General features: G+C 41.0%; 1 protein-coding gene across 2 annotated transcripts in view; it reads left to right on the forward strand.

Annotated features, from left to right (window-relative positions):
* NMRK1 (nicotinamide riboside kinase 1) overlaps positions 1 to 12623 on the forward strand; it is a 33397-nt gene that overhangs the window by 1303 nt on the left and 19471 nt on the right. For both annotated transcript variants that reach the window (XM_068553462.1, XM_068553463.1), the window contains exon 2: positions 11695 to 11748. In XM_068553462.1, the coding sequence (XP_068409563.1) occupies positions 11720 to 11748 (29 nt within the window). In that variant the 5' untranslated portion in view covers positions 11695 to 11719. The remainder of the gene's footprint in view (positions 1 to 11694; positions 11749 to 12623) is intronic.

The raw sequence follows: 12623 nt of genomic DNA on the forward strand, positions 1-12623 counted from the left end.
GGTTAAAAAAAGTATAAAAAAAATTGAAAGTACTCATTTTGGATTTGCTGTTTGCCATCTTCATCTGTTCTCCTCCTCCTAAGCAAATTCACTCTGCTGTTGAGGAAAGTCTTGCACTTACTTGGAGAATAAAGTACAGTTGACCCTTAAACAACACAAGTTTTAACTGCATGTGTTTATTTATACTCGGATTTATTTATTTATTTATTTATTTTATTTTTGGCTGTGTTGGTTCTTCGTTTCTGTGCTAGGGCTTTTGCCAGTTGTGGTGAGCGGGGGCCATTCTTCATCGCGTTGCGGGGGCCTCTCACTGTCGCAGCCTCTTGTTGCGGAGCACAGGCTCCAGACGCGCAGGCTCAGTAGTTGTGGCGCACGGGCTTAGTTGCTCCGTGGCATGTGGGATCTTCCCGGACCAGGGTTCGAACCCGTGTCCCCTGCATTGGCAGGCAGACTCTCAACCACTGTGCTACCAGGGAAGCCCCTATACTCGGATTTCTTTCACTAAATTCATACTGCAGTACTACACAATCGAAGGTTGGTTTAATCTGAGAATGCAGAATGGTGGATACAGAGGGCTGAGTAAAGTTATACGTGGATTTTTGATTGTGAGGAGGTTGACATCTCCAACCCCTGAGTTGTTCAAGGGTCAACTGTACATAAATATCCCACAAGATTGGCAGTGGTATGTACTCCTAGTAATTGGATGCCCTGGATTGATGAGGTTGGAAAGTCCAAATGGTTGTCTCTCCGGAGACATCCAGTGATTTACAGTTTGTGGGTGATGGAGATTGTGTTTCATTCACTGAAGTCTACTGCTACGTATTTTTGGAGCCTGGCACCTCTCAAGTGCAAGCTTTTTAAATGTGATTTTAAAATAGTTCTTAAAGGGGACAACAGGCAGTGAAATAATAGAACATGGTATGGAGATGGACAGTGCCAGGGCTGAACTTGGAGTTCACCTGAAGCTGCCCTGTGCATCCAACACTGGTTTTGAAACACATGGCTTCTGGGATTGCTATACCTATCCCACACCCCAGCCACTCAGCCCAGCCATAGGTCTTGCTTCTGCTTCTCTCAATTCCCTAACCTCTCACCACAGTGTCACCTGTTCATTGCTAATGGACTGTACCCAATATTTACCCGAACACTGTCTTGGAAAGGCTAAAACTGCTAACTAATATAGAAGTGAGGGTTCCTATTTTGGTAAAAACTGGCATTTGACAGTGGGAGTTCTCTCCCGAGCCCAGAAGATTTCATAAGAAGATTCTTGACTCCCTTACTGTTAGTTTCTGAATTGTTAGATTTTCCACCCAAATAACCGCCTCAAGCCTATTTCCAGTGCTTCAGCCACACTTCCTTGTTATTTACATGCTATGTAATCAGTACAACATCCTCATGTGTACGCATAGATGTGACAAGAAGCACAGGAGACTAGTAGTCCTTGCCACTCAGTGGATACAGAAAATACCCCATCAATAATACATCAATATAAATAACATCTATTATACATGAGAGCCTCACAATTAAGCCAGCACCTGTGCAACATCCTTTCTTTGCTCTTGGTAATAAAGTGCTTTTTAGCAGCTTAGAAAGATGGAAAGAAGTTAACTCACTTGGTTTCGTTTTGTTTCTAGTTTTGTTTTGTTTTTTTGGCCACACCTCACGGCTTGTAGGATCTTAGTTCCCTGACCAGGGATCGAACCCGGGCCCCAGCAGTGAAAGCGCTGGGTCCTCACCACTGGACCACCAGGGAACTCTCTCTAGTTTTCCATTTACTATCTGTGTGATCTTGAACAAGTCACTCCATTGTCTGGGCCAGTTTCAACTTCTGCAAAATGAAGGGGTGGACTATGTGATATCTAAGGCTATATTTCTCCAGGCTTGAGAATTTATGCTCTGAAAAATTATCCAAAAATAGGTGAGGTGGAAGCAAGGAATAACAAAGTTTCATGAATTTTTTTTCTTATTTTGCCAAGTGAGGACATCAATCTACTACTACCTACTGCCAACATGATTTCATAGGAGAAAGGACATTTAGCACCAAAAAATGTAAGCAAGCTACCATCTCAGGATAAAGGGCAACCTTTCCCTTCCCAAAAAAGGATAGTTGGCAGCCTTGCACTGACATATTAAAAATAATAATAAGGTAAAATATAATTCAAAAGCAGAAAAATTACAATGTAAAAATTTATTTTACAATACTCATTATATGTAATTGTTCCCTTGATACACTGTGGCAATTTGGATGGAGATAAATATTCAACAATGCAGCTCCTGGTGAAACTCAGATGTCCAACTTGATATGTTATTTTATTTCTATCACAGTCACGTTCTTGTCTCATGTAGTCTAGTAAATGAAAGTGGAACCAAACCTTACTAAATCGCACTCAATTTGGAATACAGCTGTTCCTTAGTAGGGGGGTGGCAGTGATTGGACAACACCCCCCAACCCAGGAATACCAGAATCTGCAGGTACCCAAGTTCTTTATATAAAATGGCAAAGTATTTGCATATAACCTATGCACGTCCTCCCACATACTTTGAATCATTTCTAGATTACAGGTAATCCCTAATACAATGTAAATGCTATGGAAATAGTTGTAAATACAATGAAAATACTATGTAAATAGTTGCTGGTGCAGCAAATTCAAGTTTGGCTTTTTGGAACTTTCTGAAATTCTTTCCCCTAAATACTTTCAAACCACTGTTGGTTGGATCTGCGAATGTGGAACCCTCAGACATGGAGGGCCAACTGTGTTCTGAAAAAACTGAGGAGAAGCCAAGGAACAACAGCCCTCTCTCCACCACGCTCTTCCCTACTACCTCCCCACAGGGGACACAGGATAGGAACTGGGAGGGTGGCTGAGAGCCTCCAGCTCAGCCACCACACACCCCAAGTGGCACAGCTTAGGTTCCTGGTCACCCCACCAGAGCAGTCAGGAATGAAGAGCAGCGTCAGTCAGAGGCAACCTTCTAGAACTACTATGCTAAGGTTCCCTGCAGCTGAGCTTCATCTTTTCACTTAAAGAGATGACAGTGGTCCTTGGAATATCCACAGGACTGCTTTGGTGAACCTTAGGGGGCCGTGCATGAAGCTGTCCTCTACCCCCCATACCAGGGGTCAATAAGCAATGGGCTGCAGCTAAAACCTGGCCCCCTAGGGACTTCCCTGGTGGCACAGTGATTAAGACTCTGCACCCGGAGACCTTCAAGATGGCGGAGGAGAAAGACGTGGAGATAACCTTCCTTCCCACAAACACATCAAAAATACATCTACATGTGGAACAGCTCCTACAGATCACCTACTGAATGCTGGCATAAGACCTCAGACTTCCCAAAAGGCAAGAAACTCCCCACATACCTGGGTAGGGCAAAAGAAAAAAGAATAGGGATGGGACCTGCACCTCTGGGAGGAAGCTGTGAAGGAGGAAAAGTTTCCACACACTAGGAAGCCCCTTCACTGGTGGAGATGGGGGGTGGGTGGGGGGGAAGCTTCGGAGCCACGGAGGAGAGCGCAGCAGCAGGGGTGCAGAGGGCAAAGCGGAGAGATTCCTGCACGGAGGATCAGTGCCAACCAGCACTCACCAGCCAGAGATGCTTGTCTCCTCCCCCCCCAGAGCAAGTGGGGACTGGGAGCTGAGGCTCGAGCTTCAGAGGTCAGATCCCAGGGAGAGGACTGGGGTTGGCTGCGTGAACACAGCCTGAATGGGGTTAGTGCACCACAGCTAGCCGGGAGGGAGTCTGGGAAAACGTCTGCACCTGCCTAAGAGGCAAGAGACCACTGTTGCGGGGTGCGCAAGGAGAGGGGATTCAGAGCACCGCCTAAACAAGCTCCAGAGACGGGTGCGAGCCGCGGCTATCAGCATCAGCGTGGACACCAGAGACGGGCGTCAGGTGCTAAGGCTGCTGCTGCAGCAACCAAAAAGCCTGTGTGCAAGCACGGGTCACTATCCACACCTCCCCTCCCAGGAGGCTGTGCAGCCCGCCACTGCCAGGGTCCCGTGATCCAGGGACAACTTCCCCAGGAGAACACATGGTGCACCTCAGGCAGTTGTGACGTCATGATGGCCTCTGCCGCCGCAGGCTCGCCCTGCATTCCGTACCCCTCCCTCCCCCCAGCCTGAGTGAGCCAGAGCCCTGGAATCAGCTGCTACTTTAACCCCGTCCTGTCTGAGCCAAGAACAGACGCCCTCAGGCGACCTACACGCAGAGGCAGGGCCAAATCCAAAGCTGAACCCCAGGAGCTCTGCGAACAAAGAAGAAAAAGGGAAATTTCTCCCAGCAGCCTCAGGAGTAGTGGATTAAATCTCCACAATCAACTTGATGTACCCTGCATCACTGGAATACCTGAAGAGACAACGAATCATCCCAAAATTGAGGTGGTGGACTTTGGGAGCAACTGTAGACTTGGGGTTTGCTTTCTGCATCGAATTTGTTTCTGGTTTTATGTTTATCTTAGTTTAGTATTTAGAGTTTATTATCATTGGTAGATTTCTTTATTGATTTGGTTGCTCTCTTCCTTTTTTTTTATATATATATAGATTTATATGATTTTTTTCCTTTTTCCCTTTTTGTGAGTGTGTATGTGTATGCTTCTTTGTGTGATTTTTGTCTGTATAGCTTTGCTTTTACCATTTGTCCTAGGGTTCTGTCTGTCCATTTTTTGTTTGTTTGTTTGAGTATACTTTTTAGCACTTGTTATAATTGGTCAATTTGTTTTTTGGTTTGGTTGCTCTCTTCTTTCTTTCTTTCTTTTTTTCAATTACTTTTTAATTTTTTTAATTTTTAATAATTATTTTTTATTTTTTATTTTAATTATTTTATTTTATTTATTTTTTTCTTTCTTTCTTTTTTTCTCCCTTTTCTTCTGAGCGGTGTGGCTGACAGGGTCTTGGTGCTCCAGCCGGGTGTCAGGCCTCTGCCTCTGAGGTGGGAGAGCCAAGTTCAGGACACTGGTCCACCAGAGACCTCCCAGCTCCACGTAATATCAAACACCAAAAGCTCTCCCAGAGATCTCTATCTCAATACTAAGACCCAGCCCCACTCAACGACCAGCAAGCTAGAGTGCTGGACACCCTAAGCCAAACAATGAGCAAGACAGGAACACAACCCCACCCATTAGCAGAGAGGCTGCCTAAAATCATAATAAAGTCACAGACACCCTAAAACACCACCAGATGTGGTCCTGCTCACCAGAAAGACAAGATCCAACCTCATCCACCTGAACACAGGCACTAGTCCCCTCCACCAGGAAGCCTACACAACCCACTGAACCAACTTTAGCCACTGGGGGCAGACACCAAAAACAACGGGAACTACAAACCTGCAGCCTGCGAAAAAGAGACCCCAAACACAGTAAGTTAAGCAAAATGAGAAGACAGAGAAACACACCGCAAATGAAGGAGCAAGGTAAAAACCCACGAGACCAAACAAATGAAAAGGAAATAGGCAGTCTACCTGAAAAAGAATTCAGAGTAATGATAGTAAAGAGGATCCAAAATCTTGGAAATAGAACGGAGAAAATACAAGAAATGTTTAACAAGGACGTAGAAGAACTACAGGGCAAACAATGATGAACAACACAATAAATGAAATTTAAAATTCTCTCGAAGGAATCACTAGCAGAATAACTGAGGCAGAAGAACGGATAAGTGACCTGGAAGACAAAACAGTGGAAATAACTACCACAGAGCAGAATAAACAAAAAAGAATGAAAAGAATTGAGGACAGTCTCGGAGACCTCTGGGACAACATTAAACGCACCAACGTCAAATAATACGGGTCCCAGAAGAAGAAGAGAAAAAGAAAGGAACTGAGAAAATATTTGAAGAAATTATAGTTGAAAACTTCCCTAATATGGGAAAGGAAACAGTCAATCAAGTCCAGGAAGCACAGAGAATCCCATACAGGATAAATCCAAGAAGAAACATGCCAAGACACATATTAATCAAACTATCAAAAATTAAATACAAAGCAAAAATATTAAAAACAGCAAGGGAAAAACAATAAATAACATACAAGGGAATCCCCTTAAGATTAACAGCCAGTCTTTCAGCAGAAACTCTGTAGGCCAGAAGGGAGTGGCAGACATATTTAAAGTGATGAAAGGGAAAAACCTACAACCAAGATTACTCTACCCAGCAAGGATCTCATTCAGATTCGACAGAGAAATTAAAACCTTTACAGAGAGGCAAAAGCTAAGAGAATTCAGCACCACCAAGCCACCTTTACAACAAATGCTAAAGGAACTTCTTAAGGTACAAAACACAAGAGAAGGAAAAGACCTACAATAACAAACCCAAAACAATTAAGAAAATGGTAATAGGAACATACATATCAATAACTACCTTAAATGTAAATGGATTAAATGGTCCAACCAAAAGACGTAGACTGGCTGAATGGATACAATAACAAGACCCACATATATGCGGTCTGCAAGAGACCCACTTCAGACCTAGGGACGCATATAGACTGAAAGTGAGGGGATGGAAAAAGATATTCCATGCAAATGGAAATCAAAAGAAAGCTGGAGTAGCAATTCTCATATCAGGCAAAACAGACTTTAAAATAAAGACTATTACAAGAGACAAAGAAGGACACTACGTAATGATCAAGGGATTGATCCAAGGAGAAGATATAACAATTATAAATATTTATGCACCCAACATAGGAGCACCTCAATACATAAGGCAAATGCTAACAGCCATAAAAGGGGAAATCAACAGTAACACAATCATAGTAGGGAACTTTAACACCCCACTTTCACCAATGGACAGATCATCCAAAATGAAAATAAATGAGGAAACACAAACTTTAAATGATACATTAAACAAGATGGACTTATTGATATTTATAAGACATTCCATCCCAAAACAACAGAATACACTTTCTTCTCAAGTGCTCATGGGCCATTCTCCAGGATAGATCATATCTTGGGTCACAAATCAAGCCTTGGTAAATTTAAGAAAATTGAAATCGTATCAAGTATCTTTTCCGACCACAACACTATGAGACTAGCTATCAATTACAGGAAAAAATCTGTAAAAAATACAAACACATGGAGGCTAAACAATACACTAGTAAATAACCAAGAGATCACTGAAGAAATCAAAGAGGAAATCAAAAACTACCTAGAAACAAATGACAATGAAAACACGACGACCCAAAACCTATGGGATGCAGCAAAAGCAGTTCTAAGAGGGAAGTTTAGAGCAATACAGTCCTACCTCAAGAAACAAGAAACATGTCAAATAAACAACCTAACCTTACAGCTAAAGCAGTTAGAGAAAGAAGAACAAAATACCTCAAAGGTAGCAGAAGGAAAGGAATCATAAAGATCAGATCAGAAATAAATGAAAAAGAAATGAAGGAAACAATAGCAAAGATCAATAAAATTAAAAGCTGATTCTTTGAGATGATAAAAAACAACTGATAAGCCATTAGCCAGACTCATCGAGAAAAAAAGGGAGAAGACTCAAATCAATAGAATTAGAAATGAAAAAGGAGAAGTAACAACTGACACTGCAGAAATACAAAGGATCATGAGAGATTACTACAAGCAACTATATGCCAGTAAAATGGACAACCTGTAAGAAATGGACAAATTCTTAGAAAAGCACAACCTTCCAAGAGTGAACCAGGAAGAAATAGAAAATATAAACAGACCAATCACAAGCATTGAAATTGAGACTGTGATTAAAAATCTTCCAAGAAACAAAAGCCCAGGACCAGATGGCTTCACAGGTGGATTCTTCAAACATTTAGAGATGAGCCAACACCTATCCTTCTCAAATTCTTCCAAAATATACCAGAGGGAGGAACACTCCCAAACTCATTCCGCAAGGCCACCATCACCCTGATACCAACACCAGACAAAGATGTCACAAAGAAAGAAAACTAAAGGCCAATATCACTGATGAACATAGATGCAAAAATCCTCAACAAAATACTAGCAAACAGAATCCAACAGCACATGAAAAGGATCATACACCATGATCAAGTGAGGTCTATCCCAGGAATGCAAGGATTCTTCAATATACGCAAATCAATCAATGTGATATACCATATTAACAAATTGAAGCAGAAAAACCATATGATCATCTCAATAGGTGCAGAAAAAGCTTTCGACAAAATTCAACACCCATTTATGATAAAAACCCTCCAGAAAGTAGGCATAGAGGGAACTTAACTTCAACATAATAAAGGCCATATATGACAAAGCCACAACCAACATCGTTCTCAATGGTGAAAACCTGAAACCATTTCCACTAAGATCAGGAACAAGACAAGGTTGTCCACTCTCACCACTGTTATTCAACATAGTTTTGGAAGTTTTAGCCACAACAATCAGAGAAGAAAAAGAAATGAATCCGAATCAGAAAAGAAGAAGTAAAGCTGTCACTGTTTGCAGATGACCTGACACTATACATAGAGAATCCGAAAGATGCTACCAGCAAACTACTAGAGCTAATCAACGAATCTGGTAAAGTAGCAGGATACAAAATTAATGCACATAAATCTCTTGTATTCCTATATATTAATGATGAAAAATCTGAAAGAGAAATTAAGGAAACACTCACATTTGCCATTGCAACAAAAAGAATAAAATACCTAGGAATAAACCTACCTAAGGAGACAAAAGACCTGTATGCAGAAAACTATAAGACACTGATGAAAGAAATTAAAGATGATACAAACAGATGGAGAGACATACCATGTTTTTGGATTGGAAGAATCAACATTGTGAAAATGACTGTACTACCCAAAGCAATCTGCTGATTTATTGCAATCCCTATCAAACTACCACTGGCATTTTTCACAGAACTAGAACAAAAAATTTCACAATTTGTATGTAAACACAAAAGACCCCGAATAGCCAAAGCAATCTTGAGAAAGAAAAATGGAGCTGGAGGAATCAGACTCCCTGACCTCAGACTATACTACAAAGCTACAGTAATCAAGACAGTATGGTACTGGCACAAAAACAGAAATATAGATCAATGGAACAGGATAGAAAGCCCAGAGATAAACCCACGCACATATGGTCACCTTATCTTTGATAAAGGAGGCAAGAATACACAGTGGAGAAAAGACAGTCTCTTCAATAAGTGGTGCTGGGAAAACTGGACAGCTACATGTAAAAAAATGAAGCTACAACACTCCCTAACACCATACACAAAAATAAACTCAAAATGGATTAAAGACCTAAATGTAAGGCCAGACACTATAAAACTCTTAGAGGAAAACATAGGCAGAACACTCCATGACATAAATGACAACAAGATCCTTTTTGACCCACCTCTAGAGAAATGGAAATAAAAACAAAAATAAACATATGGGACCTAATGAAACTTAAGAGCTTTTGCACAGCAAAGGAAACCATAAACAAGACGAAAAGACAGCCCTCAGAATGGGAGAAAATATTTGCAAATGAAGCAACTGACAAAGGGTTAATCTCCAAAATTTACAAGCAGCTCATGCAGCTCATTATCAAAAAAACATACAACCCAATCCAAAAGTGGGCAGAAGACCTAAATAGACATTTCTCCAAAGAAGATACACAGATTGCCAGCAAACACATGAAAGGATACTCAACATCATTAATCATTAGAGAAATGCAAATCGAAACTACAATGAGGTATCACCTCACAGCAGTCAGAATGGCCATCATCAAAAAATCTACAAACAAGAAATGCTGGAGAGGGTGTGGAGAAAAGGGAACCCTCTTGCACTGTTGGTGGGAATGTAAATTGATACAGCCACTATGGAGAACAGTATGGAGGTTCCTTAAAAACTAAAAATAGAACTACCATACGACCCAGCAATCCCACTAGTGGGCATATACCCTGAGAAAACCATAATTCAAAAAGAGTCATGTATCACAACGTTCATTGCAGCTCTATTTACAATAGCCAGGACATGGAAGCAACCTAAGTGTCCATTGACAGATGAATGGATAAAGAAGATGTGACACATATATGCAATGGAATATTACTCAGCCATAAAAAGAAACGAAGTTATTTGTAGTGAAGTGGATGGACCTAGAGTCTGTAATACAGAGTGAAGTAAGTCAGAAAGAAAAAAACAAATACCGTATGCTAACACATATATATGGAATCTTAAAAAAAAAAATGGTTCTGAAGAAGCTGTGGGCAGGACAGGAATAAAGACACAGATGTAGAGAATGGACTTGAGGACACGGGGAGGGGGAAGGGTAAGTTGGGATGAAGTGAGAGAGTGTCATGGACTTATATATACTACCAAATGTAAAATATATAGCTAGTGGGAAGCAGCCGCATAGCACAGGGAGATCAGCTCGGTGCTTTGTGACCACCTAGAGGGATGGGATAGGGAGGGTGGGACGGAGATAGAAGAGGGAGGAGATATGGGGATATGTGTATATGTATAGCTGATTCACTTTGTTATAAAGCAGAAACTAACACACCATTGTAAAGCAATTATATTCCAATAAAGATGTTAAGAAAAAAAAAAAAAGACTCTGCACCCCCAATGCAGGGGGCCTGAGTTCGATCCCTGGTCAGGGAACTAGATCCCACATGCATGCTGCAACTAAGGAGCCCGCATGCTGCAACTAAGACCTGGCACAACCAAATAATAAATAAATATTTAAAAAAATTTTTTTTCAATAAAAAATTAAAAAAAATAAAACCTGGTCCTCTGCCTGAACACCTGCAGTCCATTTTGTAATAGGGGATGCTCACTCTGATATCCAATAAATGAAATGTTATCCCAATAGAAAAGGAATTCTATTCTTCTCATTTGTAGACATGCATTACGGAAAAAAAAAAAGAATTGTACTCAATTATTATTATGTTTTGACCTCCATCAGAAAGTTTATGGAAATGTTTTGTCTCTTATTATATAAGTAATAATAATAATATTATTATTATATTATATTATAAGACGAATGGATAAAGAAGATGTAACACATATACACAATGGAATATTACTCAGCTATAATAAGAAACGAAATTATTTGTAGTGAGGTGGATGGGCCTAGAGTCTGTAATACAGAGTGAAGTAAGTCAGAAAGAGAAAATAATATAATATTATATTATAATGAGATTATTACATAATAATCTTGATTTTGTCTCTTGGCCCGTAAAGCCTCAAAGATTTACTAACTGGCTCATTTTTGAAAGTTTGTCTACCCTGGCCCTAGGGTGAGGAAATAGCATACTTAAAGCGAATTCACTTCCTCTTGCCTCTGGCCAGCAGTGACTGTCTCCTCATTTCAGAAGGAGAGAGAGGCCATCTCTGCCACTTCTCTGCCTTGGGGGTAATGGGTCATCCCTGGGTGACTGAGTCATGCAGGTGACAGGCCACCTGCCTGAGGGGAGCATGAAACTCTGTAGTGTGCCTTGTGGCTCAGCAACTCTTCCATGCCCTTGAAAACAGACCCTCAAGGATGTATGCTTGGCCGTGGGGGCCCTTTTAGTTCACTTGACTTGCTTACAGGCCCTGAGCACTGCCAGCTGTTGGCACGTAGCAGGAGACTGTGGCAGAGAGAAGCCAGTATAGTGTGAAGCTTTCCCACAGAATGTGGGTAATCCTAGGGGGCTAACCCAAAGATCACTGACATCTTTCCCCCTCAGCTGGCCCTTGTAAGTTAGGACTCTTATCTCTTTAGACACCTAAGTGATGTGCCTTCGATTTTTTTTTTTTTAATTTTAGGAAGACGTGATTTTCAAAGCTAATTATGAAAACATTTGTCATTGGAATCAGTGGGTGAGTAATTTTGCTACAAACAGTTGATCGAGATACTCAGGATGTCCAAAGGGTGTTTCCATGTGGATGTGGTGGGGAAAGGAGAAGCAGTGAGAAGGATTCCTGAGTCCCAGAAAAGAGAACAGGACACTTGAATTTAAAACAGTGGAGCATCGGCTACGTAAATGCCAACAGGAGACGAGAGAGTTTCCTACAAACAGAAACAGGGGAGTCGGTACACAAAGTTTACCTGCTTTACTGTTTGTTTTCTAAAGCTGACACCAGAGGCAAGGCCTGATCTGATGCTACATTGGTTTAGGGTGATTTATCGTTCTCCATATGGCTGCTCCTCCAGTGTGACATAGGAGAAAATCTATCATTTCTTGCCAGTTATGCCCAGCTTTGGACATGTGGAATAAGGAACCACCTCACCTCTACCCCTTTTCCCCATACTTTTCATCTTGAGGTAGTCCTTATTTCCCTGGCATGATTATTAATCATTCACCCCTCTCCCTCTCAGAAGTGTCCTAAATTATATGGTCACCCTACCCATGGTACCAAGAAGTGGGCATTCAAATAAGACAATAGCAACTTAAAAGGACATTATTTGTTTTGTTAGTGTATTATGTTCATCTTTCTTCTGAGTCCTTTCACATTATGTGTAGTCTAGTTAATAAAATATTTAAGACTATTGAAATTAAAAGTTTATAATTTGGGGGAGATCATCGTATTATTGCATTACATAACTATAGTAAGTAATCAATTAAAAGTAACATTGAATGAATTAAATGCTGGAACTCTGCCTTGACTTGCTCCCATCTAATCAGAACCAAGTTCAGTTTTTCTCTGCGTTGCTTCTCGTCCATCTTTTCCTTTCCACACTCACTGCCACCATC

Source organism: Eschrichtius robustus, chromosome 10, assembly GCF_028021215.1.
Source record: "Eschrichtius robustus isolate mEscRob2 chromosome 10, mEscRob2.pri, whole genome shotgun sequence".
Lineage (NCBI taxonomy): Eukaryota > Metazoa > Chordata > Mammalia > Artiodactyla > Eschrichtiidae > Eschrichtius > Eschrichtius robustus.